General features: G+C 38.7%; 1 protein-coding gene across 1 annotated transcript in view; it reads right to left on the bottom strand.

The window, feature by feature from the left end:
- The window catches only part of LOC124777374 (brefeldin A-inhibited guanine nucleotide-exchange protein 3), a 301,163-nt gene that overhangs the window by 60,708 nt on the left and 212,550 nt on the right, over positions 1-27,905 (bottom strand). The window contains exons 17-20 of the mRNA XM_047252762.1: positions 24,677-24,944; positions 18,052-18,231; positions 7,523-7,687; positions 5,266-5,560 (exon numbers count right to left, since the gene is read on the bottom strand). Coding sequence (XP_047108718.1) covers positions 5,266-5,560; positions 7,523-7,687; positions 18,052-18,231; positions 24,677-24,944 — 908 coding nt within the window. The remainder of the gene's footprint in view (positions 1-5,265; positions 5,561-7,522; positions 7,688-18,051; positions 18,232-24,676; positions 24,945-27,905) is intronic.

Genomic DNA, 27,905 nt, shown 5'->3' with positions numbered 1-27,905 from the left:
TTTAACAAACTTTTGCAGTGAAATTTGGCATGTGTTCATTTTGTTAACATTTTTTTGTGCCAGTGATACTGTGTGTTAGTACAAATTTTTTAATCTGTCAAAATCAAGTAAGGGTGGAAATATAATGAAAGAAAAGTAAGGAGAACAGTTAAACATATTTGTGAAATAGTTGTCCAGTGAGAACTCCATGATAAAGGTGGGAAAGGTAGGCAGATCTCCTCTACCCATGCTGTTATATTAGCTACCAGCAGCAGCAGAACAGTAGCAGTAGTAGTAGCAGCAGCAGCAGTAGTAGTAGTAGTAGTACGATGGCCGGATGGGGATTAGAATCTCCACCTCTAGAATACAAAGATCATCTGTTTAAAATAATGCCACCTCATTCAGTATATCCCTAGTGTACAACATTGTTCTGTTCATATATTCTCACAGAGAAGTTACATAATGTAAAAAGCTAGTTCTAAACAGCTCATTCATCTTTCAGAAATGATTGCTGCATTCACACACACTTTACTTCTTAACAAATATGAAGCACGATGGTGTGTCTGTCCACATTAATAAAATACTTAAACTAAATTATGAAATTACTGATGTAAGGAAATTTCATGTAGAACCTAATTTTGAAGCTGCAGCTATATTGTTTACAAACTGAAATTATTTCTTTCTCTACATATTGCCCAGCCAATTGCCATGAAGACTTGTTCTTTGAAAGGCTTGAGAAACTGATGGTCTTGCTTCTAAAGAATAACAAATGCAGACCCGGACCTCTGGGTAATACTATCTGAAATTTTCAGTTAAGCAGAATGCAGTATAATACAACTACACTTGGCACTGCTGACCACAAAGGGCTGTGGCCTAAAATTCCTCTAGATAACAGATACCTGTTGCAGAAAAGTAACCAATCCATTAACGAACAGAAACTAAACACACTAAGAACTATATTAAGCTTAACAGACAGGAACAAATTAATTACACATGATATGAATGCTAATGAGTCAGCCAAAATATTTTTAGGTATGTTAACTTAAGTTTTTGAAGAAATGTTCCCTATATGTTTTGAGTAATATTGCAAGTGAAAACACCATTCTAAATGAGGAGGTTTAAAACACTGGTAAACACCACATCTAAGTAATATAAGGCTCATGATGCTCCTGTATTGTTATAGATCACTTTACAGTTAAGCAGATAAAGATAAATACACAATCATTAAAAAGCAGCTCAGATCTTCAGTCAAGACATAAAGCAACATGGAAAGTCAACAAAAAAGAAACAAACTGCCAAAAAAAGATTGCAGTATTCCAGTTCACTGTGACACAAAAATTACATACTTTGCCACTCCTATCTTAGAAAGAGATTGATGTGGGGAAGGCAGAACATTACAGCTGTCATTACACAATGAAACAACAGACAGTTTTAGATGGAGTCATGTAACTTGTAGAGCTCTCAGCGAAGCTGTAGCCAAACTCAGTAATTCCTGAGCTGAAGGTCACTATGAATTTTCTAATTCTCAACACATGAGAACAGAGATAATAACACCTTTAACAAAACTAATAAACAAAATATAAAGGAAAGGTGCCAACCACAGTGGTTAAAAATATCCATAATCAAGACTGTCTATGAGAAAGGTAACACAGCACAACCTGACAATTACTGACCTATTTCATTTGTCCCAATAATTTCTGAAATAAGAGAGTACTGTACGCACTAGCAGATGAATCAGTATTGTGAATATATCAATCTAATCTGTCGTGCACAGTAATGGCTTCAGATGTACCCTCCCTATTGTGAAAGCAGTTGACAACATCATCATAATAAAAGTATATGATTGCTTTGAGAATATGTCAATAACCTGTGTGACACTGTCAGATTTAAAGAAAGACTTTATCAAAGTGTCTAGTGCCATCCTAATAAGAAAGCTAAAGCACTACGGAATAATGGGACAGGGGAGAGTGACCTCCTCCTAATTGCAGTCATACTCCTAAGCAATGGGAAATAAGAAATGGGAAACAATTTTGTGTGTGAATAATATGTACTCCATAAACTGATAGGGCATGTTAATGAAACTTTGCTTTCTACAATTCCCATCTGATATACACAATTCTGCTATTGGGAACATTCCCAACACTACTATGGAAGAATTTGAAAATCAGGCAAAGCTAAGTAACAGCTACAAATCTCGAAAGAAGTTTTTATTATGCAACTGTAATTGTTTGTTAAGAATAAAACCATCTTTAAGCAAGAGGTATTTTAAAATTTCCAATTCTTCTAGGATGTAAACCCTGAAACCTTTTTCCCGGAATGTAGAATACTGACATCTTGCACTTCTTCGAGTTTCTGCACTGCGATTAACAAGTGCTCGGCAAAGGATGAATTATGAATATCAGTACACTTTTTTCCTAGATGATGTTATCTAAAACTTACAGATACAGCTTGCCCTGTCTGTCCTATGTAATAGGCCAGACAAGAGTCACAGACGATTTTATAAAATGACTTTCGCAAATGAGACTGTGTTGAATCCATATTGTGAATAAGACTATTTTTTACAGAATTATTGGTGAAAATAGCTACTTTGAAATCATATTTGTTTTGCATAAGATGTTGTATTCTGTACGATCAGGACCAAGAAATGGTACAGAAATAAAATTTTTCTATTCATTTTGGTCATTAAAGGAGATGCCCAGAGTGGTGATTCCGTTCTTCTTTTTATTGCTGAAAATGTTACTTACTATGTTGGGTTCATAGCCACTATTAACTGCAATAGTTTTGATCAAATTTATTTCTGCTTCATGATTTTCATTGGATAAGGCAACAGCAATTGCCGCATGGACAGCTGAACGAAAGAAGGCTTTTCACGAAACTGGGGATGTGTAGAAGTAAAATGCACTATTTGATCAGCCCAAGTTTCTTTATGGAAGATGTTAAAGGAAATTTTGTCACCTACTATCATCAGAGTAAGGTCTAAGTAGTGTAATTGCTGGAATTTGTTTTCAAGCTCGCAGGTGAAAGTAATTTTTTCGTATAGTTCGTTAAAAATTTTGAGTAGATTATCAATCCCATTACTCGGTCCTCTATAAATAATCAAAATATCATCAACATATTTAGAATATGAAATAAAGCATAACGCAGCAGCTGAAAAATTTTCAAAAAAATGTTTCTTCTACATAATTTATAAAAATGTCTGCTAGCATTCCTGCTAAAGGGTTTTCCATCACGAGATCATCAGGTTGTTGATATAACTGTCCACTGATTTCAAAATAATTATATTGAACCACGATTTGAAGCAAATTCATGAAATCAGTACTTTGTTTGTCAGAAATTTCTTTTTTAAAGAACAATAATATTATTATTTTTTTTTTGCAATGCTGTTTTGACTGGTACATTCGTGTAGAGTTTTTTAATGCCGAAAGATATTAACATAGAATCTTGATGACAATGTATGTCTTTAACTTTATTGGCTAAGTTTTGACTGTCAGAGATAGAATAATTATTCTGGAAAACAAAATATTTTTTCAATATGTCATGCAGAAACCTAGGTAGGTCATGGTAGGCACTATTCATACTATTCGAAATGGGATGTACAGGATGTCCTAATTTATGAACTTTAAATTGTACATGTGACTTTGGAACTTGATGGTTCATGTTAATTAGCTGCCTTTTTTGGAAATGTTCAAGTAAAAATTTAGCATCGATTTCCTTGAAAAACTCTAAGGTTTTCGTAACAATTTCTTGCTTTTTAGCAATGACAATGACATTCCCTTTATCAGGCTTCATTATTAAAGTATCATTTACTTTAAGTTCATTATTAAAGGCTTTAATTATTTTTATATCATTATTAAAAGTATTATAGGAAACAATTAAGTTTTTGCTAACAATATTGCACACATCATGTGCTATTCTGGCCTGACGAGAGCTGTCTATTTTTGCACAGTCAAGGCCAGTTTTCAAATCTACAACCATATTTTCTCTTACATTTTTGTTAGATAATTGTGCCATAACATTATATTTCAAACCTTCAAGCAAAGAAACTTTGTCTTTAGTAAAATTTATGTTTCCCCACAGCAGCGTCGGGAATGCTCATTTCCCTTATTCAACTGTCATTGTCAGTTTTTTACTTTATTTAAAACTACCTGTAGAAGGGCTGATTTACTACTTTTGCAGACTTCCACGTTGCCTATTATCTGGGTACTATACGTTACTATTGTATACCTACAGCCATGTAGTTTTGCTTTTAATGCAGATGTTTATAAGTTGCCGTTTTGTTACTAGATGGCAGTATTAATCCTCATGTCCATCTCATGGCAGTGTCGGCTTACATGCTGTTTAGTCTGATGCCTCTTGCACTGTGTATGTGCCAGTCTTAGTCGGCTACAGCTGTTAACTTGTGCCGCCACTTGCAACCATGGTTTTATCATTCTGTGATAACAGTCTGTCTTTTTTATTATGATTTTTTATTCTTGACTCGTGAGACACAAACATGTCATTTGATGAGAGCACTGTTGCTGAAAGTTTAAAGTTGTTATGTGATTTCATGTAAGAACAATTTCTGGTTTTCGTTAGTAATTTTCAGGTATGCCTCTATTTTATGTACCTTATATATTTTTCTAGGAAACTTTTACCATTCTGATGAAGATAGTCTCAGAACTACCAAAACATGGTTAACGTATTTTTTTTTTTTTAAATTGTGTACTACCAGTTGGCTGACTATTACATTTTATATTATTGCATACACAGTTGCTGAGATCACAGCCACAAAATGTTTAAAACATCTACTATCAACCAGGTAACATATGCCATCATCGGATCAAAATCAACATTGTCTTTTCAGGTGTACAATTATTTTTTTTTTTTCTGGTGGTGTATGAATTAGGTACCTATATGAACAGTATGTAACTAAAAGGCATTAGCTGCTACACACTGATGACAGGATGCTAAGAATGTAACATTCTGAAGATACTCTGTTACCAAGTATCCTCATGTGATCACACTACTTCAACTGACAATCAACATTCATTAGCAGAAACTCTGTGCTTCTTATGCACAAATGAAGGTACCAACCACATTTAGTGTAACAGTCTCATTTTCCTTCTTCAAACTGACATTCATGGCATGTGTTTTCTTTATGTGCAGAGAAACCTATCATCATTTCTGTGAAATGACTCCACCTGCCAGTTCTTTACTTGTAGCAAGATATCTTTATTTACAGATTTTGTATCTTCATTTGCTTTACCATGGAAAAGGTTCATTGCACACTATGTGACTAGATCTTACCTCCATGAAATGTGGGCCAACAATGGACCACACCTGCATTATATGTATGAGAGGTCTTCCACTGCGAATACATTTAAGTGTGACATCCCCAACACGGTGAAGCAGTAGTTGATGATGACTTTCTAAAGGTGAGCATGGCTGAGTCTTACGCCACCACAGCTTACCCGAAAGTGGCATATCTTTTACAATTCCTGAGTGTTGAGCAAATAACTGTTTTTGTGAAGCACTGCACAAAGCTAATAAGAAATTGCTAAGAGCCTTCAAATTCAGCTTGAGTGCTGCGTCATCAAACAGCCTGTAAACAAATAATCTAATTGTAATACACCATGTTGCACACAAATAAAAGGCACTTAGTTTAATGAATGAAATTTCAATAACAAGCTAAACTTGTTCAATGGAATTCACAAATAAGGAACCAAGACTTGTTCACAAATACAATGAAAAATGTGTCTCAGTTATGATGCAATCATTGCAGTTTCTACAAGTGGCACTCAGTTTATTTTACCCTAGCACTTCCACAATTTCATATCTGATGTAGTTCCTTTTAAGCAGCCTAAATCTATAGGCAGAAGTGGCACTGTTGTGTTAACAATTACGTTATGTGTCACATATTTACTTTGAATTTTGGAGCACATCTATGACCCAAGTACGTGAATTTACTGTCAGAAGTGAGTCACTGACCATCTTGACAATGGCTGGAAACTTTTAACTGAATTATTAACAGAGCTATAGTGACATCCCAGGCGCACACTTGGAAACTTATGGAACAAGCAACTATGAACTTTAACTAAGTAAATGATAAACTGTGGGAAGAAATTAACTGCTGTTGTGCTGAAGAAGCCAATACCCAAATACATACTATGTGATCAAAAGTATCCGTACACCCCCAAAAACACACGTTTTTCATATTACGTGCATTGTGCTGCCACCTACTGCCAGGTAGTCAATATCAGCAACCTCAGTAGTCATTAGACATCATGAGAGAGCGGAGTGGGGCGTTCCGCGGAACTCATGTACTTCGAACGTGGTCAAGTGATTGGGTGTCACTTGTGTCATACGCCTGTATGCGAGATTTCCACACTGACTGCTGACTGACTGACTGCTGACTGACAGTGACCATTGACAGTTGAAGAGGGTCATAATGTGTAATAGGCAGACATCTATGCAGCCCAGCACACAGGAATTCCAAACTGCATTAGGATCCACTGCAAATACTATGACAGTTAGCCGGGAGATGAGAAAACTTGGATTTCATGGTTGTGCAGCTGCTCATAAGCCAAACATCATGCCGGTAAATGCCAAATGACGCCTTGCTTGGTGTAAGGAGCGTAAACATTGGACGATTGAACAATGGAAAAATGTTGTGTGGAGTGGCGAATCATGGTACATAATGTGGCGATCTGATGGCAGGGTGTGGGTATGGCGAATGCCCGTGTGTAGTGCCAATAGTAAATTCGGAAGTGGTGGTGTTATGGTGTAGTCATGTTTTTCATGGAGAGGGCTTGCACCCCTTCTTGTTTTGTGTGGCGCTATCACGGCGCAGGCCTACATTGATGTTTTAAGCACCTTCTTGCTTCCCACTATTGAAGAGCAATTCAGGGATGGCAACTGCATCTTTCAACACTGTCAAGTGTCTGTTCATAATGCACAGCCTGTGGTGGAGTGGTTACACGACAATAACATCCCCTTAATGGACTGGCCTGCACAGAGTCCTGACCTGAATCCTACAGAACACCTTTGGGATGTTTTGGAATGTCAACTTCGTGCCAAGCCTCATCAACCAACATCGATACCTCTCCTCAGTGCAGCACTCCGTGAAGCCATTCCCCAAACCTTCCAGCACCTGACTGAACATATGCCTGCAAGAGTGGAAGCTGTCATCAAAGCTAAGGGTGGGCTAATACCGTATTGAATTCCAGCATTACCGATGGAGGGCGCCACAAACTTGGAAGTCATTTTCAGCCAGATGTCCAAATATTTTTGATCACATAGTGTATGTTGACCTTTCATTGAGTGTTATATCATAGGTACTGAGAAATGGAAGTGGTTTTACTTCTTACGTGATATGAAGGTTTCTTATTCTTAAAAAATCTCTCCGTGAACTCACTATGTTGTTTTCTCATTCTTCCGATCATTCATTACCAGCTCTGTTTACTGGGAACCTGCACATTGTTACCTGTTCTTCAAAGACTATTTGATTATATTTTATGCTTGACTCTCTTTCAGAGTCTCAAATAAAACTTAAATAAATACTTACTTGTCAACTTGCTGCGACAGAATACAACTGACTTTAGCTGCATATTGATAATTCAGGACACCATGTGAAGTAATATCTGCATTACTCTCTTGAATGAGCTCTATGATGTTATCTGTAGTAGTCACAGATGAAGCAGGTCCAGCTAGGAAACTATACACATCAACACTGGAAAAAAAAGGATACACACCAATGTAAACAGTCTTTTCTGTCATGTTTCAATGCATTTCAATATGACTGTAATTATCAATGAGCAATTAAGACCGAACACTTAGCAGTTCGTTTTTTGTGACATGAAAGACTTACCAACAGATGGACAGAAAATTTTTGGAACACAAAAATAGTAAAATCTCCTATATTTGATTTTACGTCAGTTTCCTGCTTCTGAAAGCATTCTTTCCAGAAAGGTGGATTTGCCATTTAATTTAAAAATAAATTTATAGTAACCATGTAAGTTTTACTTGGCAAAATCACGATGAGGAAATTAATAGAAAATTAAAGTTGACCTTACAATAGCTTAGTCATTCTGTAAAAAGCAATTGAAAAGTGTGGTACCATTTTAACTTAGGGCAATTAAGTATGCCATCTGTAAGTCTATTTAAAATATATCATGTGCTAACTAATACATAAGTCACACTGTAATCTCCATATAATCTATGTATTAGTCAGCACACGATTTGTTTTTAATAAACTTACAGAGTAACAGAACAATTGATACACATGTAATGCTCATTAATCTTATGACTTTGTCTTTCTTGAAGACAGTACACAGAAACAAAACACTTGCAGCAGTAACAACATAGGAAAGAAATTACAGTGTGATTTCATAACCACAGAAGCAGCAAAATTTACAGCTCTCCCATTTCCATCACGAATATATTGGCATGATGTACTTCATATAGCACAGGCTCAGGTTGGGGAAGGAATTCAGCCTTAAATAAATTAGAGAAATAATGGAAAACCTAGAAATTTATGGCTACACTAGGATTTTAACTGCTTGAATATAAGTACACTGCCTCCACCTTACTTATGCAAGACTTGGAGTTTACAATATTACACATATTTCTTATAAATGTTGTCATCATTAACAATAGTAACCGTATGATAGTTTGTAGCTGGAGGGTCGCAGGGGCAAAACCTGGAGGCTTGGAGTATTATTAATATTTTGGGAGGTGAACAACGACATGCAAGCAGCCATTAAAAAAGACCAATTCCAACATTGTTAAAGACCTATGGAATACCGACTTCTCAATCATTTTATTGAAAGAATATCACCTAACTGCACTACATTTTTTCTTTCCTTGACAGCTATGGGGGGGGGGGGGGGGGGGGCACACTCTCCCCTTGCCCCCAGGCATCAGTGCCCTTGACTCTTAATATCTCTCTAAAAATAGGGTATACTACTAGAAATCAATGAATGTAAGCCTTGACTGGTGGTCCATGTATATTTATACAATCCTTTGGAAAAGATTGATGCCAATTCCTTGAGAGATATGGATAAGGGATGGGTGCAATGTGAGTAAGTAAGTTATTTATTTAATTACATGTTCCACAGATTGGATTATACACACAGCTGGGCTCCTACTACTCCTGTTCTAGCATGACATTTACACCCTTGGTTTCAGTGACTGAGTTGAGGAACTAATAAACACATTGTATTGATAATGCTAAAATTTTCTTACACTGTGCAGACTACATGAAACTTTTTCCCATAGATCTACATGTTATTGCACAACAAATTGCCCCATGGTACAATAAAACTGTAACAAAATGTCTCTGTTCCAATGAAACTGTAACAAACTGTCTGCAGTTACAGTAAAATTGTGATAAAATGCTCCATGTTACAGCAAAACTGTAACAAAATGCTCCAAGTTACAGCAAAATTGTAACAAAATGCCCCTGCTACAGTAAAAAGTGTAACAAATTATCCACTACATCACTACATTAAATAAATTCACTGAATGTGCACAAGCTGTAGAGTTCTGCAAGTGCTACAGGGTAGACCAGACCACAGACACATAATGATAGGTTGGTACAAGTTCTGCATCACTAAGATACTGAACATGCTGATATGGGGCTATTAATAGATGAAATATCATAGCTTCCAAAAATGTTCAGTTCTGTTACCAAAGACCCCCTACAACACAGTCATATCCTACTGGGTTTTTCTCTGGCATACAAACGTTTGGTTCCTGAAGAGGGCCAGCAGCCTTTTCAGTAGTTAAAGGAGCAACAGTCTGGATGACTAACTAATCAGGCCTTGTAATATCAATCAAAATGGCCTTGCTGTACTGTAGATCTATGGGAAAAAGTTTCATGTAGTCTGCACAGTGTAAGAAAATTTTAGCATTATCAATACAATGTGTTTATTAGTTCCTCAACTCAGTCACTGAAACCAAGGGTGTAAACGTCATGCTAGAACAGGAGTAGTAGGAGCCCAGCTGTGTGTATAATCCAATCTGTGGAACATGTACTGGCTGAAAGCAAGGGGGAAATTACAGCCATAATTTTCCCCAATGGCATGCAGTTCTACTGTATGGTTAAATGATAATGACATCCTCTTGGGTAAAATATTCGAGAGGTAAAATAGTCCCCCATTTGGACCTCCAGGCAGGGACTACCCAGGAGGATGTTATCATCAGGAGAAACAAAACTGCCATTCAACCAATTGGAGTGCAGAATGTCAGATCCGTTAATAGGGAATGTAAGTTAGAAAATTTAAAGAGGGAAATGGATAAGTTAAAGTTAGATATAGTGGGAATTAGTGAAGTTTGTTGGCAGGAGGAACAAGACTCCTGGTCAGTTGATACAGGGTTATAAATACAAAATCAAATAATGGTAATACAGGAGTAGGTTTGCTAATGAATAAAAAAACAGGAACACGGATGAGCTACTTTGAACAGCATAGTGAAAACATTACTGAGGCCACAACAGACACGGAGCCCACACCCGCCACAGTAGTACAACTTTAAATGCCAACTAGCTCTGCAGATAAGGAGGAGATCGAGGAAATATACGATGAGATAAAAGAAATTATTCCGATAGTTAAGGGAGCTGAAAATTTAGGAGTCATGGGGGACTGGAATTAAATAGTAGGAAAAGGATGGACTGCGGAAAGGAATGAAAGAGGAAGCTGCCTGGTAGAATTTTGCACCGAGCATAATTTAATCATAGCTACCACTTAGTTTAAGAACATGAGAGAAGTTTTTATATATGGAAGGACCTGGTTTAAGATTAATTGTATAATGGTTAGACAAAGATATAGGAACCAGATTTTAAACTGTAAGACATTTCAGGGGCAGATGTCGACTCTGACCACAATTTATTGGTTACAAACTGTAGATTAAAACTGGAGAAACTGCACAAAGTCAGGAATTTAAGGAGATGGGACCCGGATAAACTGAAAGAACCAAAGGTTGTAGATGGTTTCAGAGGGAGTATTAGGGAACGATTGCCAAGAACAAGGGAAAGGAATACAGTAGAAGAAAAATGGGTAGGTTTGAGAGATGTAATAGTGATGGCAGCAGAGGATCAAGTAGGTAAAAAGACAAGGGCTAGTAGACATCCTTGGGTAACACCAGAGATACTGAATTTAATTGATGAAAGAAGAAAAAATAAAAATGCAATAAATGATGTGGGCGAAAGAGAATACAAATGTATAAAAAATTAGACTGACAGGCAGTGCAAAATGGCTAAGCATGAATGGCTAGAGGACAAATGTAAGTATGCTGAAGCATATATCACTAGGGGTAAGATAAATACTGCCTACAGGAAAGGCTATTTACAATTTGTACAGGAACCAGATGGCAGTTATTAGAGTCGAGCGGCATGAAAGGGAAGCACTGGTTGTGAATGGAATGGGACAAAGTTGTAGCCTACCCCCAGATAGGCACAGATAGAAAACCAGTGCTACGCAAAGAAGGGAAAGCAGAAAGGTGGAAGGAATATATAGCGGGTCTATACAAGGGAGATGCACTTGAGGGTAGTATTATGGAAATAGAAGAGGAAGAAGGGAAGGGAGATATGGTACTGCGTGAAGAATTTGACGAAACAGTGGAAAACCTAAGTCGAATAAAGGCCCCTGAGTAGAAAACATTCCATTAGAGCTACTGATAGCCTTGGTAGAGCCAGCCATGACAAAACTCTTCCATCTAGTGAGCAAGATGTATGAGACAGGCAAAATACCCTCAGACTTCAAGAAGAATATAATAATCCAAATCCCAACAAAAGCCGGTGCTGACACGTGTGAAAATTACCAAATTGTCAGTTTCATAAGACATGACTGCAAAATTATTAACATGAATCCACAGAAGAATGAAAAAACTCATACAAGCCGACCTCGGGGAAAATTAGTTTTGATTCCAGAGAAATGTAGGAACATGTGAGGCAATACTGACCCTACAATTTCTCACAGAAGATAGGTTAAGTGCAGGCAAACCTACGTTTACAGATTTGTAGACTTTTAGAGAATGCTTTTGACAATGATTACTGGAATATACTCTCTTTCAAATTCTTAAGGTGGCTGGGATAAAATACAGGGAGTGAAAGGCTATTTACAATTTGTATAGGAACCAGATGGCAGTTATTAGAGTTGAACAGCATGCAAGGGAAGCACTGGTTGAGAAGGGAGTGAGACAAAGTTGTAGCCTATTCCCAATGTTATTCAATCTGTATAATGAGCGAGCAGTAAATGAAAAAAAAAGAAGAAGAAGAAGAAAAATTTGGAGTAGGAGTTAAAGTCCAGGGAGAAGAAATAAAGACTTTGAGGTTCGCCGATGACATTGCAATTTTGTCAGAGACAGAAAAAGGCTTGGAAGAGCAGTTGAACGGAATGGACAGTATCTTGAAAGGAGGACGTAAGATGAACATCAACAAAAACAAAACAAAGATAAAGGAATGTAGTCGAATTAAATCAGGTGATGCTGAGGGAATTAGATTAGGAAATGAGACACTTAAAAAAGTAAACGAGTTTTGTTATTTGGGAAGCAAAATAACTGATGTTGGTTGAAGTAGGGAGGATATAAAATGTAGACTGGCAAAGACAAGAAAAGCATTTCTGAAGAAGAGACATTTGTTAACATCAAGCATAAATTTAAGTGTCAGAAAGTCCTTTCTGAAAGTATTTGTATCAAGTGTACCAATGTATGGAAGTGATACATATACAATAAACAGTTTTGACAAGAAGAGAATAGAAGCTTTTGAAATGTGGTACTACAGAAGAATGCTGAAGATTAAATGGGTAGAGCACGTAACTAATGAGGAGATACTGAACAGAACTGGGGAGACGGGAAATTTGTGGTACAACCTCACCAAAAGAAGGAATCAGTTGGTAGGACACATTCTGAGGCATCAAGGGATCACCAAATTAGTACTGGAGTGAAGTGCGCAGGGTTTTGTTGTAGAGGGAGACCAACCGATGAACACAGTAAGCAGATTCAGAGGGATGTAGGTTGCAGTAATTACTCAGAGATGAAGAGGCTTGCACAGGATTGAGTTGCATGGAAAGCTCCATCAAACCAGTCTTTGGACTGAAGACCACAACAACAGCAATGCTATTTAACAGTTATGGCACCTATTTATAATCCAAAAACATTCCATAGCTGGCAGAGCCTGCACAGTTGTCAGATTTCTCTTGTCCTATTGGATTTTCCCAAGACATTACAGTGGAAGGAAATTACTTGCACTAAGTATAGAATCTAAGATGAACATTTAGACAAATCCAAGGTGGACACTAAGTTTAAAATTCAACATGGCAGACTTTAGCTGGGGCATGTGATGCCACAATCAAAGACGGCAATCCAGGATGACATCAATGACATCAGAATCCAAGATAGTTGTTCCAATTTCTGTGGTACTGTGGTTGCCTTTCACCCCCCCCCCCCCCCCCCCCCCACACACACACACATTTTTATTCAGCATCCAAGCTTACTAGCCAAGCCACCAGGTGGACTCACTGCTCAGTGCTCCATAGTGAAAGGTTGATTATCATGAAGCATCTTCAGAGATCCATAACTTCCTGAAAGAAAAAACTGATTCATATAGTCAATCGTAAGTATTAACCCATTTCTCTCTCTCTCTCTCTCTCTCTCTTGATGTTTATTATTATCCACTGTGTAGATGTTTTAATGATTTTTTATTTGTTTCTCTCAGCAAAACAGCTCCTTGCAAACTTATAAAAAAACAATTCATGCATAAATAAAAAATCTTGATAAAACTTGGTAGGTAAGAAGAGGGGTGTGCGCGGAAGAAAGGAAAACTTTCATGGTCTTGCACAAAAACGAACTTTCAGACTTAATATTTTCAAAGGATTATTATTCAGACAACACATTGATTTACAAGAAAAACGTCTTCTCTCCATGAGAACTACAGATAGTGTCTCTCTAATGACTGACAAAAAAATTGAATGGGATTTTTAGCATTTGTTATAAGCCTTCTGGCGCAGCAAAATATATCTTCATTGATGCTTACAGTGGCCGCACTAATGATTATTATCATTGGTTTTCTTACATACCAATACAAGGGTTACAATAGTGCAATACATCCTTTTTGGTTTTACCCAATTTCATGTTTAATGGGTAAAACACAAGGTGTTTTGACATCATTAGTTTCAGACAAACTATCTTTGAATCCCATGAAATATAAGTTTCATTAAAAGCTGAAATGTAATTAATGTTCTTGAAAACTTTATAATCAATATTTGTAATAATTTGAAAATTTGCAAAATACCCCACCACCATTAATTAACTCTGCAAAATGAAAACTTCTGTTACAACATAAGTTTGTAAAGCTTTCGTGCCACATCCATTAATGTGTAATAAAGATGGTTTCTGTTATGTCTGCACTATAACACAACAAATATTGCGTGATAACCAAATTTATTTGATCTTCTGTCACTCAAAACTAAACTTAAGTTCGACTACACAACACTTCGCTGGCTGTAGCACCAAGGAGAAATCAGATTCACTAGTAGAGAATGCAAGTCCAAACCACTGCCAACCAGTCAATACCGACGCGTTGCAAGTTTCCAGCCAGGGAGGCCACAGTACGGTTTGGTCGTCGCGAATCCAGCAGCTGGGTAGTAACACAGTCATCGGCAAAGATTGAACTGGTTAAAAGGGCTCAGGGAGCTCGCTTAAATCCGCAGGTCCGGCCAATCAGAGTGTTGGTAGATGGCACCCTTATACGGTTGCTCACTCTGGTGGCAAGGGCAGCACCGCCAGGGTAATCCGTATCGATAGTGGTGTGTACGCTGCCGCTAATCCCGCGACGACGAGTTCACTTGTGCCAGTTGTTGACATTGTGTGCGGCGCCAGTGCTACTCGCTGTGTGCCGCACGTGTTGTAGCACGCCGCGCCGAGTTGACGGCTGCTGTGCGGCGGCCGATACGACAGTTTCTGATAAAGCCTGTATTTGTATTCAGAGTAAGTTACACTCAAATCAGTACGTGGCAATATAAAGGACACGAAACTGTGGCAACATAATTGATTTTCTCTAATTAGAATTTTCCTTGATAAACTGTGGCATTTTCATTTTGACATTCCACGTTACCTGAATTTTGCCTGCTGGTTAACAGAGTATGTATATTATGGCAAAAATAACTAACTGATACCAGGTTTCATTATTTAAATCTAGACTTGTCACTTCGAACTGCAGGGACAAATCAGTAATATCACTGACACAGTTTTTTTCCATCATCATCATCATCATCATCATCTCAGCCTTTACCCACATCATGTGGGGTCAGCATTGCTTTGCTGGATCCTTCTCTTCTATAAATGCCTATACAGTGCTTCTTCTCTGAGCCCTGCTTTCTCCCTTAGGTCCCCTGCTACCTTGTCTTTCCATCTCAGTTTTGGTCCTCCTCTTCTCCTTGGTCCTTCAATTTCTGGGTCTTCAAATCTTTTCCCCAAATAGTACTCCCCCTCCTCTCTGCACATGTCCATACCATCTTAGCCTATTTTCTTGGACCTTCTTCTCTATGGCCCCCCTTTCACTGTTCCCCTGATGTACACTCCTGGAAATTGAAATAAGAACACCGTGAATTCATTGTCCCAGGAAGGGGAAACTTTATTGACACATTCCTGGGGTCAGATACATCACATGATCACACTGACAGAACCACAGGCACATAGACACAGGTAACAAAGCATGCACAATGTCGGCACTAGTACAGTGTATATCCACCTTTCGCAGCAATGCAGGCTGCTATTCTCCCATGGAGACGATCGTAGAGATGCTGGATGTAGTCCTGTGGAACGGCTTGCCATGCCATTTCCACCTGGCGCCTCAGTTGGACCAGCGTTCGTGCTGGACGTGCAGACCGTGTGAGACGACGCTTCATCCAGTCCCAAACATGCTCCATGGGGGACAGATCCGGAGATCTTGCTGGCCAGGGTAGTTGACTTACACCTTCTACAGCACGTTGGGTGGCACGGGATACATGCGGACGTGCATTGTCCTGTTGGAACAGCAAGTTCCCTTGCCGGTCTAGGAATGGTAGAACGATGGGTTCGATGACGGTTTGGATGTACCGTGCACTATTCAGTGTCCCCTCGACGATCACCAGTGGTGTACGGCCAGTGTAGGAGATCGCTCCCCACACCATGATGCCGGGTGTTGGCCCTGTGTGCCTCGGTCGTATGCAGTCCTGATTGTGGCGCTCACCTGCACGGCGCCAAACACGCATACGACCATCATTGGCACCAAGGCAGAAGCGACTCTCATCGCTGAAGACGACACGTCTCCATTCGTCCCTCCATTCACGCCTGTCACGACACCACTGGAGGCGGGCTGCATGTTGTTGGGGCGTGAGCGGAAGACGGCATAACGGTGTGCGGGACCGTAGCCCAGCTTCATGGAGACGGTTGCGAATGGTCTTCGCCGATACCCCAGGAGCAACAGTGTCCCTAATTTGCTGGGAAGTGGCGGTGCGGTCCCCTACGGCACTGCGTAGGATCCTACGGTCTTGGCGTGCATCCGTGCGTCGCTGCGGTCCGGTCCCAGGTCGACAGGCACGTGCACCTTCCGCCGACCACTGGCGACAACATCGATGTACTGTGGAGACCTCACGCCCCACGTGTTGAGCAATTCGGCGGTACGTCCACCCGGCCTCCCGCATGCCCACTATACGCCCTCGCTCAAAGTCCGTCAACTGCGCATACGGTTCACGTCCACGCTGTCGCGGCATGCTACCAGTGTTAAAGACTGCGATGGAGCTCCGTATGCCACGGCAAACTGGCTGACACTGACGGCGGCGGTGCACAAATGCTGCGCAGCTAGCGCCATTCGACGGCCAACACCGCGGTTCCTGGTGTGTCCGCTGTGCCGTGTGTGTGATCATTGCTTGTGCAGCCCTCTCGCAGTGTCCGGAGCAAGTATGGTGGGTCTGACACACCGGTGTCAATGTGTTCTTTTTTCCATTTCCAGGAGTGTATTAATTCCTTAGTCTATCCTTTCATGCCACCCCACTCATCCACCTTAACATTCTCATTTCTACCACTTCCATCTTTTTCTCTTGGGCTTTTGTAATTGGCCAAGTTTTTGTGCTATACAGCATCACAGGCCTCACTACAGATTTGTAAAGCTTTCCTTTCATTCTTCAGCTAACCTTCTTATCACAGTACTCCGCTCAGTTTCCTCCAGTTCATCCATCCGCTATTTATCCTGTGCCGTATTTCAGCCTCCAGTCCTCCATCACTTTGCACGTAAAAGCCTAGGTATTTAAATTTCTTGACTAGTGTCAGTTGTTCTCCTTGCAGGTTAATATATAGATCTTTGGCATCATTTGTACACATATACTCTGTTTTCACCCTGCAGGTATCAGTACTTCAATAAAAATGAAAGACTACATATAATCACTTATAGTTTGTATTACTGTCCAATTTGGAGAGAAAATAAACAAGAATAAGGAAAACAGTCAAGTTAAACATATTTCACTGTAAATAGTTCCAAAAAGTGATGATATGCTTCCAGGCACACATTTTGTTTGGATGCTGTTGCCCAGCAAATGATACATTCTGTTTGAACAAGAGTTTCTGTCTTCTAGAATATAATATTTTAAGAAAGATGGGATGAGTCGTACTAACATTTAGTTTCTAGTGCCATCCATTTGCACCCTGGTTTGACTCAGACTGTTGGAATCTGCTCTGATTCAACATTTAGGGTTATGTAAACATTACCTCTCTTCTCTTCTGTGGTATTTGTCCATCTTACCTCTAAAGGTAGTATTTTGGCTCAAAAATTCTATAACAGGTAGTTACCTTTAGCCTAACATAAATTCCAACTGCTGGTACCTTATGCCAGATGCTGTATCTTGAGTAGCATCTAACACCCTCTAATACCACAACTGCCGTATAGTAATTCATTACTACAAGCATTATGAAACACAATGTTTGAGCTTGTATAAATTTAGAAAAATGCACTCCCTCATTTTTCCCTTCTTTCCTTTTGTGAAGACCTTCTGGAAAATATTGAGTTACCTTTTGAGCAATAATCATTATGGGATAATTGAAGAGCCTAGTTCAACTACTTACCACGCATCATCATCTTCATTTTCATCCTGAATAATGAAACCCATTGTCAAATAATCTGATGTTTTATCTGATTGCAAAGAACTTGAGCTAGATGCTTTCACAGGAAGTTTTGAGATGAGATTTCTATTTTTTGACTGACTGAAGAAACTATGTTCCAATTGACATACATATAAACAGCATCTGAAAAAATAACAAAGACATAAATTATACAAAAATTCCAAGTCAGTTTACAAGTTTTTGAGAAGTACCTCTTGCTCAGCATACTGTTTCAAAAATAATCTGCATTTACTAGGATATGCTACTAAAAGGTACAGAATGAAGATTTCCAATAATTGTAACATTGTTATAATTAGCCAAGAAAGCAAAGTAATTTACTGTTAGTTGTATAATTTGCATGAGAGAAGGTGGTGATGTCTAACTAGTCAGTTTTCAAGGGTTTTTTTAATGCCTGCAACAAACACCAGTTAGTCCATATTACCATCTTACGGATATACAAGACTCAGATTTCATGTGAATAACAATGACGGAAGTTGGGGGGGGGGGGGGGGGGGGGAATTGAACCACATTTTATCTTCCAGGTATAACACCTGAACATCAGTATGAGGCAATATTGGATGAAATTGCTGTTATTCATGACATGACCTATAGGTTACAGATGCCAATAACAGGTTAAATACTGTTGTGAAGTAGACCAACTTCAATGATGACTTTTTTGTTGTTGTGTGTTCCTTTATTGTGTCATTACCTTCCCAGTTCTGTCCTACAGTTACAGTTCATTCCAAAGAACTGCAAGCTTCATACAGCCTGTAAAAATTTGACAGTAGAAAGTCTCACACATATGTCACTGAAAATACAGTCTTGATGTGTAATAACCTGTTGTACAACTTTCTGATCAAATTAAACAATTCTGCAAGAAGTATTTGAGGCAGAGGTAATACATCATCATCATCATCATCATCATCACTGAATGTGGTAAACTACAAATACATAATCACCTACATGTCTGCAGTAAATTGGACAAACCCAGTGCTATGCATTATCTACTTACAGCCATTGAAAAAAACTATTTAGGCTGCAAAATTTTTGGTGCTACTGTTAATTTTACCTTTAGATGCCTAGAACTTGCAAATAGTCAACACTGCACATGACGTTTATCCTACAGAAGCTGAAGAGCTAAAGAATCCAATAGGCAGGCCATGTAGCCTGTATGCCAGAAGAAAGACAGATGAAGAAGGCACTTGAAGGGAAATCAAACATCAGATGCCCCAAACAACAAGAATGGCAGTGTTGGGTGGATGACATGACAAAGGGCCTGACAGCCCTGGAGAGATACCTGGAGGAACCGAGCACAAAAAACAGAAAGGAATGGAGTCAGTTTGTGGATACAGCACATTGTTTGCAGGACCTGTGATTGCTGGATGATGATGATGATGATGGTGATGGTGACACATAAGTAGTTGACCACATACTAAGAATTAGGAAAAAACATTTGGCAGGAATAAGAAACTTACACAGCCACCTTATAAAGGATGTAAACTATCTTCTCTCTCATGTTTCTCTTGATCGGAATCTAAAACTGTTGATATTCATCATCAATGACAGGATTCACCACAGTTGTAAAAGTTTTTATTTTCTAAAATGAAAGCACAAACTGGTTTTGGGACCTGAGTCCCATCTTCAGGTGCATCTGCAAAGTTATAAAGATGTAACTATGCCTTTCCAAATTATTAGCATTAAAAGAACTACACAGAACTTATACTAAAATTATCAAGGAAAAAACCACATGTACATATATAAAAGGTGAATCCATAAAAGTCACATAACAGAGGTTAAATTAGGCTAAAATAGTGCATCCCAGGTACATTGCATAAAACAAGAAACCTCTCAATTGCTACACCTGTCAGAAAGCCTCTGACAGAGAAGGACCGTAAAAAAACATGGGTCTCCAAATCAAAAAACCAGAACCACTGTAAATAAAATGAAAATACGAAGTATTAAATGCCCCATTCCAAATCTTACAATGGTGTGGCCTTAAAGGCATGCCAAACATGGGTCTTTATAGTTAGACAGACATTCTTTCAAACTCTGAAACAAACAAAAAGTGTTTTTATAGTCTGTGCACCTGCAGGCATGTGTGAATACACAGTGTGACCTATGAGTAAAGATTGTGATGTACACCTATCAGGCCTGTGCAAAGCACACACCAAAGTTGCAATGCCAGTGGGAGAGGCCATACAGCCATAACATAAATGAGTGTACTGCTCACACCAACCGATGGTCAAAATCTGAGATTTTATAACTATTATTATTGGGTCCAAGAACTCACAGGCTAGCATCAACTTCATGAAAGCTAATTTCACTCATGCAGCAGAAAGCTGCTAACATTACAGATTACAGTGTGTGCCATAAACCCATTACAGACCAACAAATGGAGCCAAAATGAGGTAAATGGGCATAATTCCTATACTGCCACTCAAGAACTCGTGTAGCACACTGTTAGAGCATAATCCAAATTGTCACTAATTTTTATTCATTCAGAACTGCCGATACACTAAAGCAAATTCCACTTTGTAACTTCATAGCCTACCAACGATACAAATGAAGCAGCTAACAAATTACAGCAATACTGATCACAGTAACAATAGCCACTACAATAAAAAACCAAAATAAATGATTTTTGCAGAATACTGCTCACAGCAACAATAGCCACATCAATCAAAAACAAAATAAAAACCAGATAATGAAAATCACTGACAAAAATCAAAGCAATACTACATATTTTATGCTTTGATTTTCATAAGTGATTTTTATTATCTGGTTTTCATTTTGGTTGTTATTGATGTAGCTACTGTTTCTGTGAGCAGGACTCCTTAAAAATCTTTTATTTTTGGTTTTTATTGTAATGGCTATTGTTACTGTTATCTATATTGCTATTATTCGTTAGCTGCTTCATCTATATTGTTGGCAGGCTATAAAGAGTCTTATATGTTTGTTCCATTTGCTTTAGCTTATCAACAGTTCTGTATGAGTATAAATTAGCGACAATTTGCATTATACCTCTCATAGTGCGCTATATGAGTTCTCGATGGGAATTACAGTAATTATGTCCATTTACTTGGTTTTGGCTGCATTTGTTGGTTTGTAATGGGTCTATGCCACACACCGTTGTCCGTAATATTCGTGACACTCTGCTACATGAGGGAAGTCAGCTTTCACTGAAGTTGATGATAGTTTGTGAGATCTTAGATCTGATAATAATGGTTATAATATCTCAGACTTCAATTGTCAGCTGGCACGAGCAGTGCGCTCACTTGTGTTATGGCTATACAGCCTCTACCACTGGCATTTAACTTTGATGTGTGCTTGGCACAGGCCTGAAAGGTATGTATGCAGCATTGGTAAGTCGTAACCTTTACTTAGGGGCCACATTATGTATTCATACATACCTGCAGGTGAACAGACGCTAAACCACATTTCTGCTTGTTTCAGTGTTTGAAAGACCGCTTACCTAACTTTTTGCAGATCTATGTATGGCACGCCCTTGAACCCGCACCTTTGTAAGTTTTCAAATGGGGATTATGGGATGAATTATGGGATGATGAGTCATACATCAATTTATATTTTCGATTTATTTACAGTGGTTCTGCTCTTTTAATTTGTGAACCAATGCCCTTTTATGTAGGTCCTGCGAGAAGCTTTCTGGCAAGACTAGCAACTGAGAGGGTTTCCAGTTTTGTGCCAAATAGCAGGGATGCACCATTTTTACCATAATTTCACCTCTGCTATTCATCTTTTCTGGGCGCTCATTTTATATATGTTTATGATTTTTTTCTTCTTAAGAATTTTAGTATAAATTCTGTTGTTTTTTTTTTATGCTAACCATTTGGACAGACATCATTATTTATAACTTTGCAGATGCACCTGATGATGGGACACAGGTCCCAAAACCAGGTTGTGTTTTCATTTTAGGAAACAAAAAATTTTACAGTTGTAGTGGATCTTATCAATGACAACATCTTCTCTCTGCCTGTGAGTGCTTCAAAGTCGACATACCTTTTGCTGATGCTGGTATGTTCCCATATTTTTTGCGGTTGTAACATTTTGGGCCTCTAAGTTACTGAAGTTGTTCTTTTTATGTGCTTGAAGAGCTGTATCATTAAAAGTCAAATTGTCACATGCATTATCCTTTACTTCCTGTAGTAATTTATTTTTTTGTGGAATCTCTCATTATTGGCCTGTTGCAGTTCATTAAACCCATAATCATTGATTTTTATTCATTAAGCAGCCTGCATATAAAATACATCCTATCCACTCATCTTTCAGTTTGAAATTAAGATGATTTAATTTGTTTTACATTGAAATTATTCTCTACACATATTCTTCCATGGGTGAACAGTTCTCCAATCTTTATGTTAAGACTGTTCTCAGCAATCCTATTCTATGGTAAAGTTCAGAGTTCTGATAGCTTGTTTTAATTTCCCTCACACCTCTTTAACAGTTTTAAAGTGTTACGAAGAAGCACATAAATATAAGGACCAAATAACAAGATTATTTCAGCACTTACAGTGTTTATGATTAAATATCATTTGTGGTCTCTCCTGTTACACACTGCCACACTTGTCTGTGTTGGAAGTAAGTTTTTATAGCTAACTGCGACATATCGCAATTTTCTATCTCTTTTATTTTTTCAATTACTGGACATGAATTAGTGCAGAAGGAACTCATAATGTCACTGTTCCTTATTTATGTCTTGATGTGAACTTTCGTGGAGTAACAGAGATACACAGTTTCCTTTGCTTCAAGTAACCATTGTTGTGTGTAATATTGGCGAATTTGGTGGAATGGGCCTATTGTCTGTTGCTTTTTAACCTTTCAGTGAAAAATGGTAATGGTTTGAAACTAAAGGAATAGTGTTTATTTAAACAGTGAACGAATTTAACACTAACTTTTACAAAATGTAAAAACACACAACATCTACAAAAGGTGGTCATAGGAATAGCTGTAGCAATTGCGCAAAAGATGATTTTCTAGTAGAGACTTGGACTCTGATTCATAATTTACAATGGTTCTCAAATTTGTATTGCTTTACTGAAGTTGCGCAGGTTTCCTGAAATTCAGGAATGACTTGTGGTACTCTCAACATACAGTGTATTTGCATTTAAAGTAAACCTCACAGCATAATATTTTGTAACAATGTCTTCCATGATGCTCATTGCCAAATTCCTTACAGGCAGGCATTTGTATGCACACAATTGCCATGTTTCTTCAAATGATTCCAAATACATGTACGTTTTAGGTTCTCTGAGACTGCAGACTTGTGTGCAAGTTGCGTTTGCATGAGTGTGTGTGTGCGTGTGTGTACGTGAGTCTACTGCTGACAAAGGCCTTAATGGCCGAAAGCTATAATCGTGTGAATCTTTTTGTTATGCCTATTGCAACTCAGCATCTCTGCTATATGGTGAGTAGCAACTTTCCTTCTCCGGTGTTGCTATGTTTTAGGTTCTGCATTTCAATCCTGCACTGAACCTCATATTTTGAAATACATCTAATGCCATAACTAATAGAAGGCTAAAGGGTAATACAGACAGCATAATGTTTAGCATGGTGAAAGAATTATCACTAGCTGGAAGTGTCAGAACTTAACTGCATATGTTTTACAAACTCATCATGCATCGATCTATCAGAGATAATAAGCCCTTACCTTTACTACTGCAGGTGAATGTTAAAGTGAGAGGGAAAATTGAATCGTCAATAAGCACACACAAAAAAGAAAGTTCCTACTATAATGAGAGAGAAAATTCTGTAACATATTAGAGAGTGACCCCTTAGCCTCTATATTTGTAATCTGAAATTCAAATTAGTGAACTATCAATACAAAAATGCAAAATATGGTACAAAAAGAAACTGAGAAAGAAATGCTCCACATGAAAAGAAAAAGCCACATGAAACATTGTACCTCACAAGATATGCCAACAAAGGGCCCAAAGAGAACAGAACAATTTTTTTTAAAAAAAGGCAATTCAAACAAAGGCTTCTGCAGTGTGACTATATGTGTTATAGTCTTATCCCTAAATGAAATAAGGGAAAGGCAACCACTCGTATTTACCAGACTAATGTGTGTTTCCTAACAGGAAACAATATTCCCACTAGTTTTCGAGCTCTTGCTGCTTTTCTTGTAAAAGTGTATAAAGTACACAAATTCTCACACAAGCACATAACATATTCCCATGGCCATGACAAGAGTCTCTTTGGTGGTAAGGGGAGTGTGCATTTGGTTGTCTGTGAGGATATGTGTGTGAATGTGTGTAATTTAACTATGAAAAGAACAAGAGCTTAGAAGCTAGTTTGAATAGTGTTTCCTGTTATGTGTTTCTACACTACACACATAGTCCTATAGGAGAATGGTTGCCTTTTCCATATTTTACATACAGTTCCATCCAGTAATTTCCATTTCTGTTACATAATTTCATCTCTTAAATTTTCAATGATTAGGTACAAAACACAAGCAGCTCGTAGCATTCACACTTCCACTTATCCAAAACTAGGGGCCAGAGTGCTCTGTAAACGGCTGACAAATAGTACATATGCATGAAAAGTCTTGTTAAGACAATAGAATTACATTTACCGGAACACATGTGGCCAACAGTCAGGGCTGTGGCTCCCAAGTTCAAGACCTCGACCAAGAAGGACATCCATACTGAGAGCGTGTGATGTATGAAGTTTCTCTGGCCAACCCTGAAGAAGACGTAGAACATCACGTGGCCTCCGTAAATGACGCCTCACTTGTCCAAGTCCAGCCTGTGCTGTTGTTCCTGCACTTATATCCCCAACCACAGTTGGGCACGATGCTTCTGCCAGAAGTCCAAATACACTTCCACATCGGTTCTGAAGGCCTGTAACATGAAGGCAAAAATAGCAATATTACGGCAGATCTGAAAAGAAGTGCAATATATTACACCGACAGCCCGTAGTAAATTTTACAAACTATATTCTTTGTTGAAACTTCCTGGCAGATTAAAACTGTGTGCCCGACCGAGACTCGAACTCAGGACCTTTGCCTTTCACGGGCAAGTGCTCTACCATCTGAGCTACCGAAGCACGACTCATGCCCGGTACTCTTCTCTGTTGTGTCCTTTGTAGAACATCTACAACATGTCAAACTATTAAAGATACAATTGGAATGTAAAATGGAACTTCTGGAGCAGAGGCAACTGAGAAGTGTGGAGGGGGAGGGAGAAGGGACTGGACATCCAAAATAACCATATGGAAATCAACATCTATGAATATTCATACTCTCCAAAATCGCTGTGTGAAATGCTTGGGTGGAGGGTGCTTCCAACTGAACACATGTTATGTTCACAGTTACATAAGGAGTGCGGGAAGAATGACTGCTGAAATGGGTTTGTGCAGGGTGATACATAGGGGAGTGTAGTATGTTCTTAAGATTCCTCACTAAATACTGGTTCTTGAAACTTTGTAAGTAGGCTTTCACAGTATAGCTGAGACCTGTCTTCAGGTTTTTCAGCATAAACATTACACTCTCCCATTGGTGAAACAAATATGTCACTGTTTGCCCCTCCCTTCTTTTTATACACAGTGTTACAAAAAGGTACGGCCAAACTTTCAGGAAACATTCCTCACACAAATAAAGAAAAGATGTTATGTGGACATGTGTCCGGAAACGCTTAATTTCCATGTTAGAGCTCATTTTAGTTTCGTCAGTATGTACTGTACTTCCTCAATTCACCGCCATGATTTCATATGGGATACTCTACCTGTGCTGCTAGAACATGTGCCTTTACAAGTATGACACAACATGTGGTTCATGCACGATGGAGCTACTGCACATTTCAGTCGAAGTGTTCGTACGCTTCTCAACAACGGATTCGGTGACCGATGGATTGGTTGAGGCGGACCAATTCCATGGCCTCCACGCTCTCCTGACCTCAACCCTCTTGACTTTCATTTATGGGGGCATTTGAAAGCTCTTGTCTACGCAACCCCGGTACCAAATGTAGAGACTCTTCGTGCTCGTATTGTGGACGGCTGTGATACAATACGCCATTCTCCAGGGCTGCATCAGGGATTCCATACGACGGAGGGTGGATGCATGTATCCTCGCTAACGGAGGACATTTTGAACATTTCCTGAAACAAAGTGTTTGAAATCACGCTGGTACGTTCTGTTGCTGTGTATTTTCATTCCATGATTAATTTGATTTGAAGAGAAGTAATAAAATGAGCTCTAACATGCAAAGTAAGCGTTTCCGGACACATGTCCACATAACATATATTCTTTCTTTGTGTGTGAGGAATGTTTCCTGAAAGTTTGGCCGTACCTTTTTGTAACACCCTGTATAGATACTTCCCACCAATATTCTCAGTTAGTTGAATTTAGTATGGACCCCACCCCCCTCCCCACACACAAACGCACATACATTTAAGCAACATTCTATGATGGGGTCCCTGTGAGCAATCTGCAATGCAGACTGACTGCATTTTCCCAGTGAACTACCTGTGAACTGATGTCTGCCACCAGTTTCACCCACATAAATTGTTACATTGAAGTATTTGTTTGAGTTGACTGGCTTCAATTGTGCCTCATTAATATTTTAGTCAGAGGAACTTATGTTTTAGCATACTGTGCATTTACATTTCTGAAGATTTAAAGTAGGTATCTTTGCACCACTTTGAAATCTCATCACTAAATGAACATTTGTGCAGCTTCTTTCAGGCTGTACTTCATCAAAGGTAGCTGTATAATCTGCAAAAAAGCCTGTGGGTACTATTAACATTGCTTGCCAGGTTGTTAATACACATCATGTGAAGTAAGGGAAAAACACTTTACAAACATTCGCAAACTTTAAGGGGACATATATTTTTCTTGAATACATCGATGGTTCTTTTGTCTGCATTGTAACTCATACCTTCAAGCATCTGAATATTGAAATTCACTCTGAATAGATTCCAATTCATTTTCCCGATGTCAGAAATTAGTTTCTGTGTGCAGGGTTTACTCATTTCTGTACTTCCAGCCTTAAATGTACTTCCGGCCTCCAGAAGAGAGAGTACCAGGTTTTGGTTGCTTGTTGTCATATTATCTGTGCAGTCCACAAAAATACATTGTCAACAGCATGACAGTCTGCCAAAGATGCATCTATGTTTGCTTCTGATCCTCTTCAATTATAGTACACTGACACCTGACCAATTTGTTTAGCACTTGATGATACAATTCAGGAACTGTTTCCCAGTAAAGCACCTCTCTCATCCATTACATGGTTCTTACAGAGTACAGATTTGGCAATAACATCAGTTTCAGTTTCCTTGGGAGAGCAACCACAGACCTGCAGCTTCTTTTGAATCTTACTATCTAATTTTACAAGCAATGGAAAATCCCAGATGGAATGTAACAATATTATGAAAAGGAAAGTTGCAACTCACCATATAGCGGAGATGCTGAGTTGCAAATAGGTACAATAAAAAGAGTGTCACAAATATAGCTTTTGGCCAGTAAGGCCTTTGTTAAAATTAGAAGACTGACACACACATACGCACTCACATAAATGCAACCCCCACACACATGACTGCAGTCTCAGGCAGCTGAGGCCACTCTGTGTGTGGCCTCAGTTGCCTGAGACTGCAATCAAATGTGTGTGAGTTGCAATTGCATGAGTGTGTATGTGTGTGTCTGTTGTCTAAGAACTGACACTGTTTGCTGATGATACAAGCATAATTATTAATCCAGTAAAAGAAAGTCCGATACAAAATGATACAAATAAGGTCTTTGGAAAAGTTATCAATTGGTTTTCTGCAAATGGGCTTGCTCTAAACTTTGAAAAAACACAGTACATCCAA

The sequence above is a fragment of the Schistocerca piceifrons genome, chromosome 2 (assembly GCF_021461385.2).
Source record: "Schistocerca piceifrons isolate TAMUIC-IGC-003096 chromosome 2, iqSchPice1.1, whole genome shotgun sequence".
Taxonomy (NCBI): Eukaryota; Metazoa; Arthropoda; class Insecta; order Orthoptera; family Acrididae; genus Schistocerca; species Schistocerca piceifrons.
This window is presented reverse-complemented; position numbering and strand designations above follow the sequence as displayed.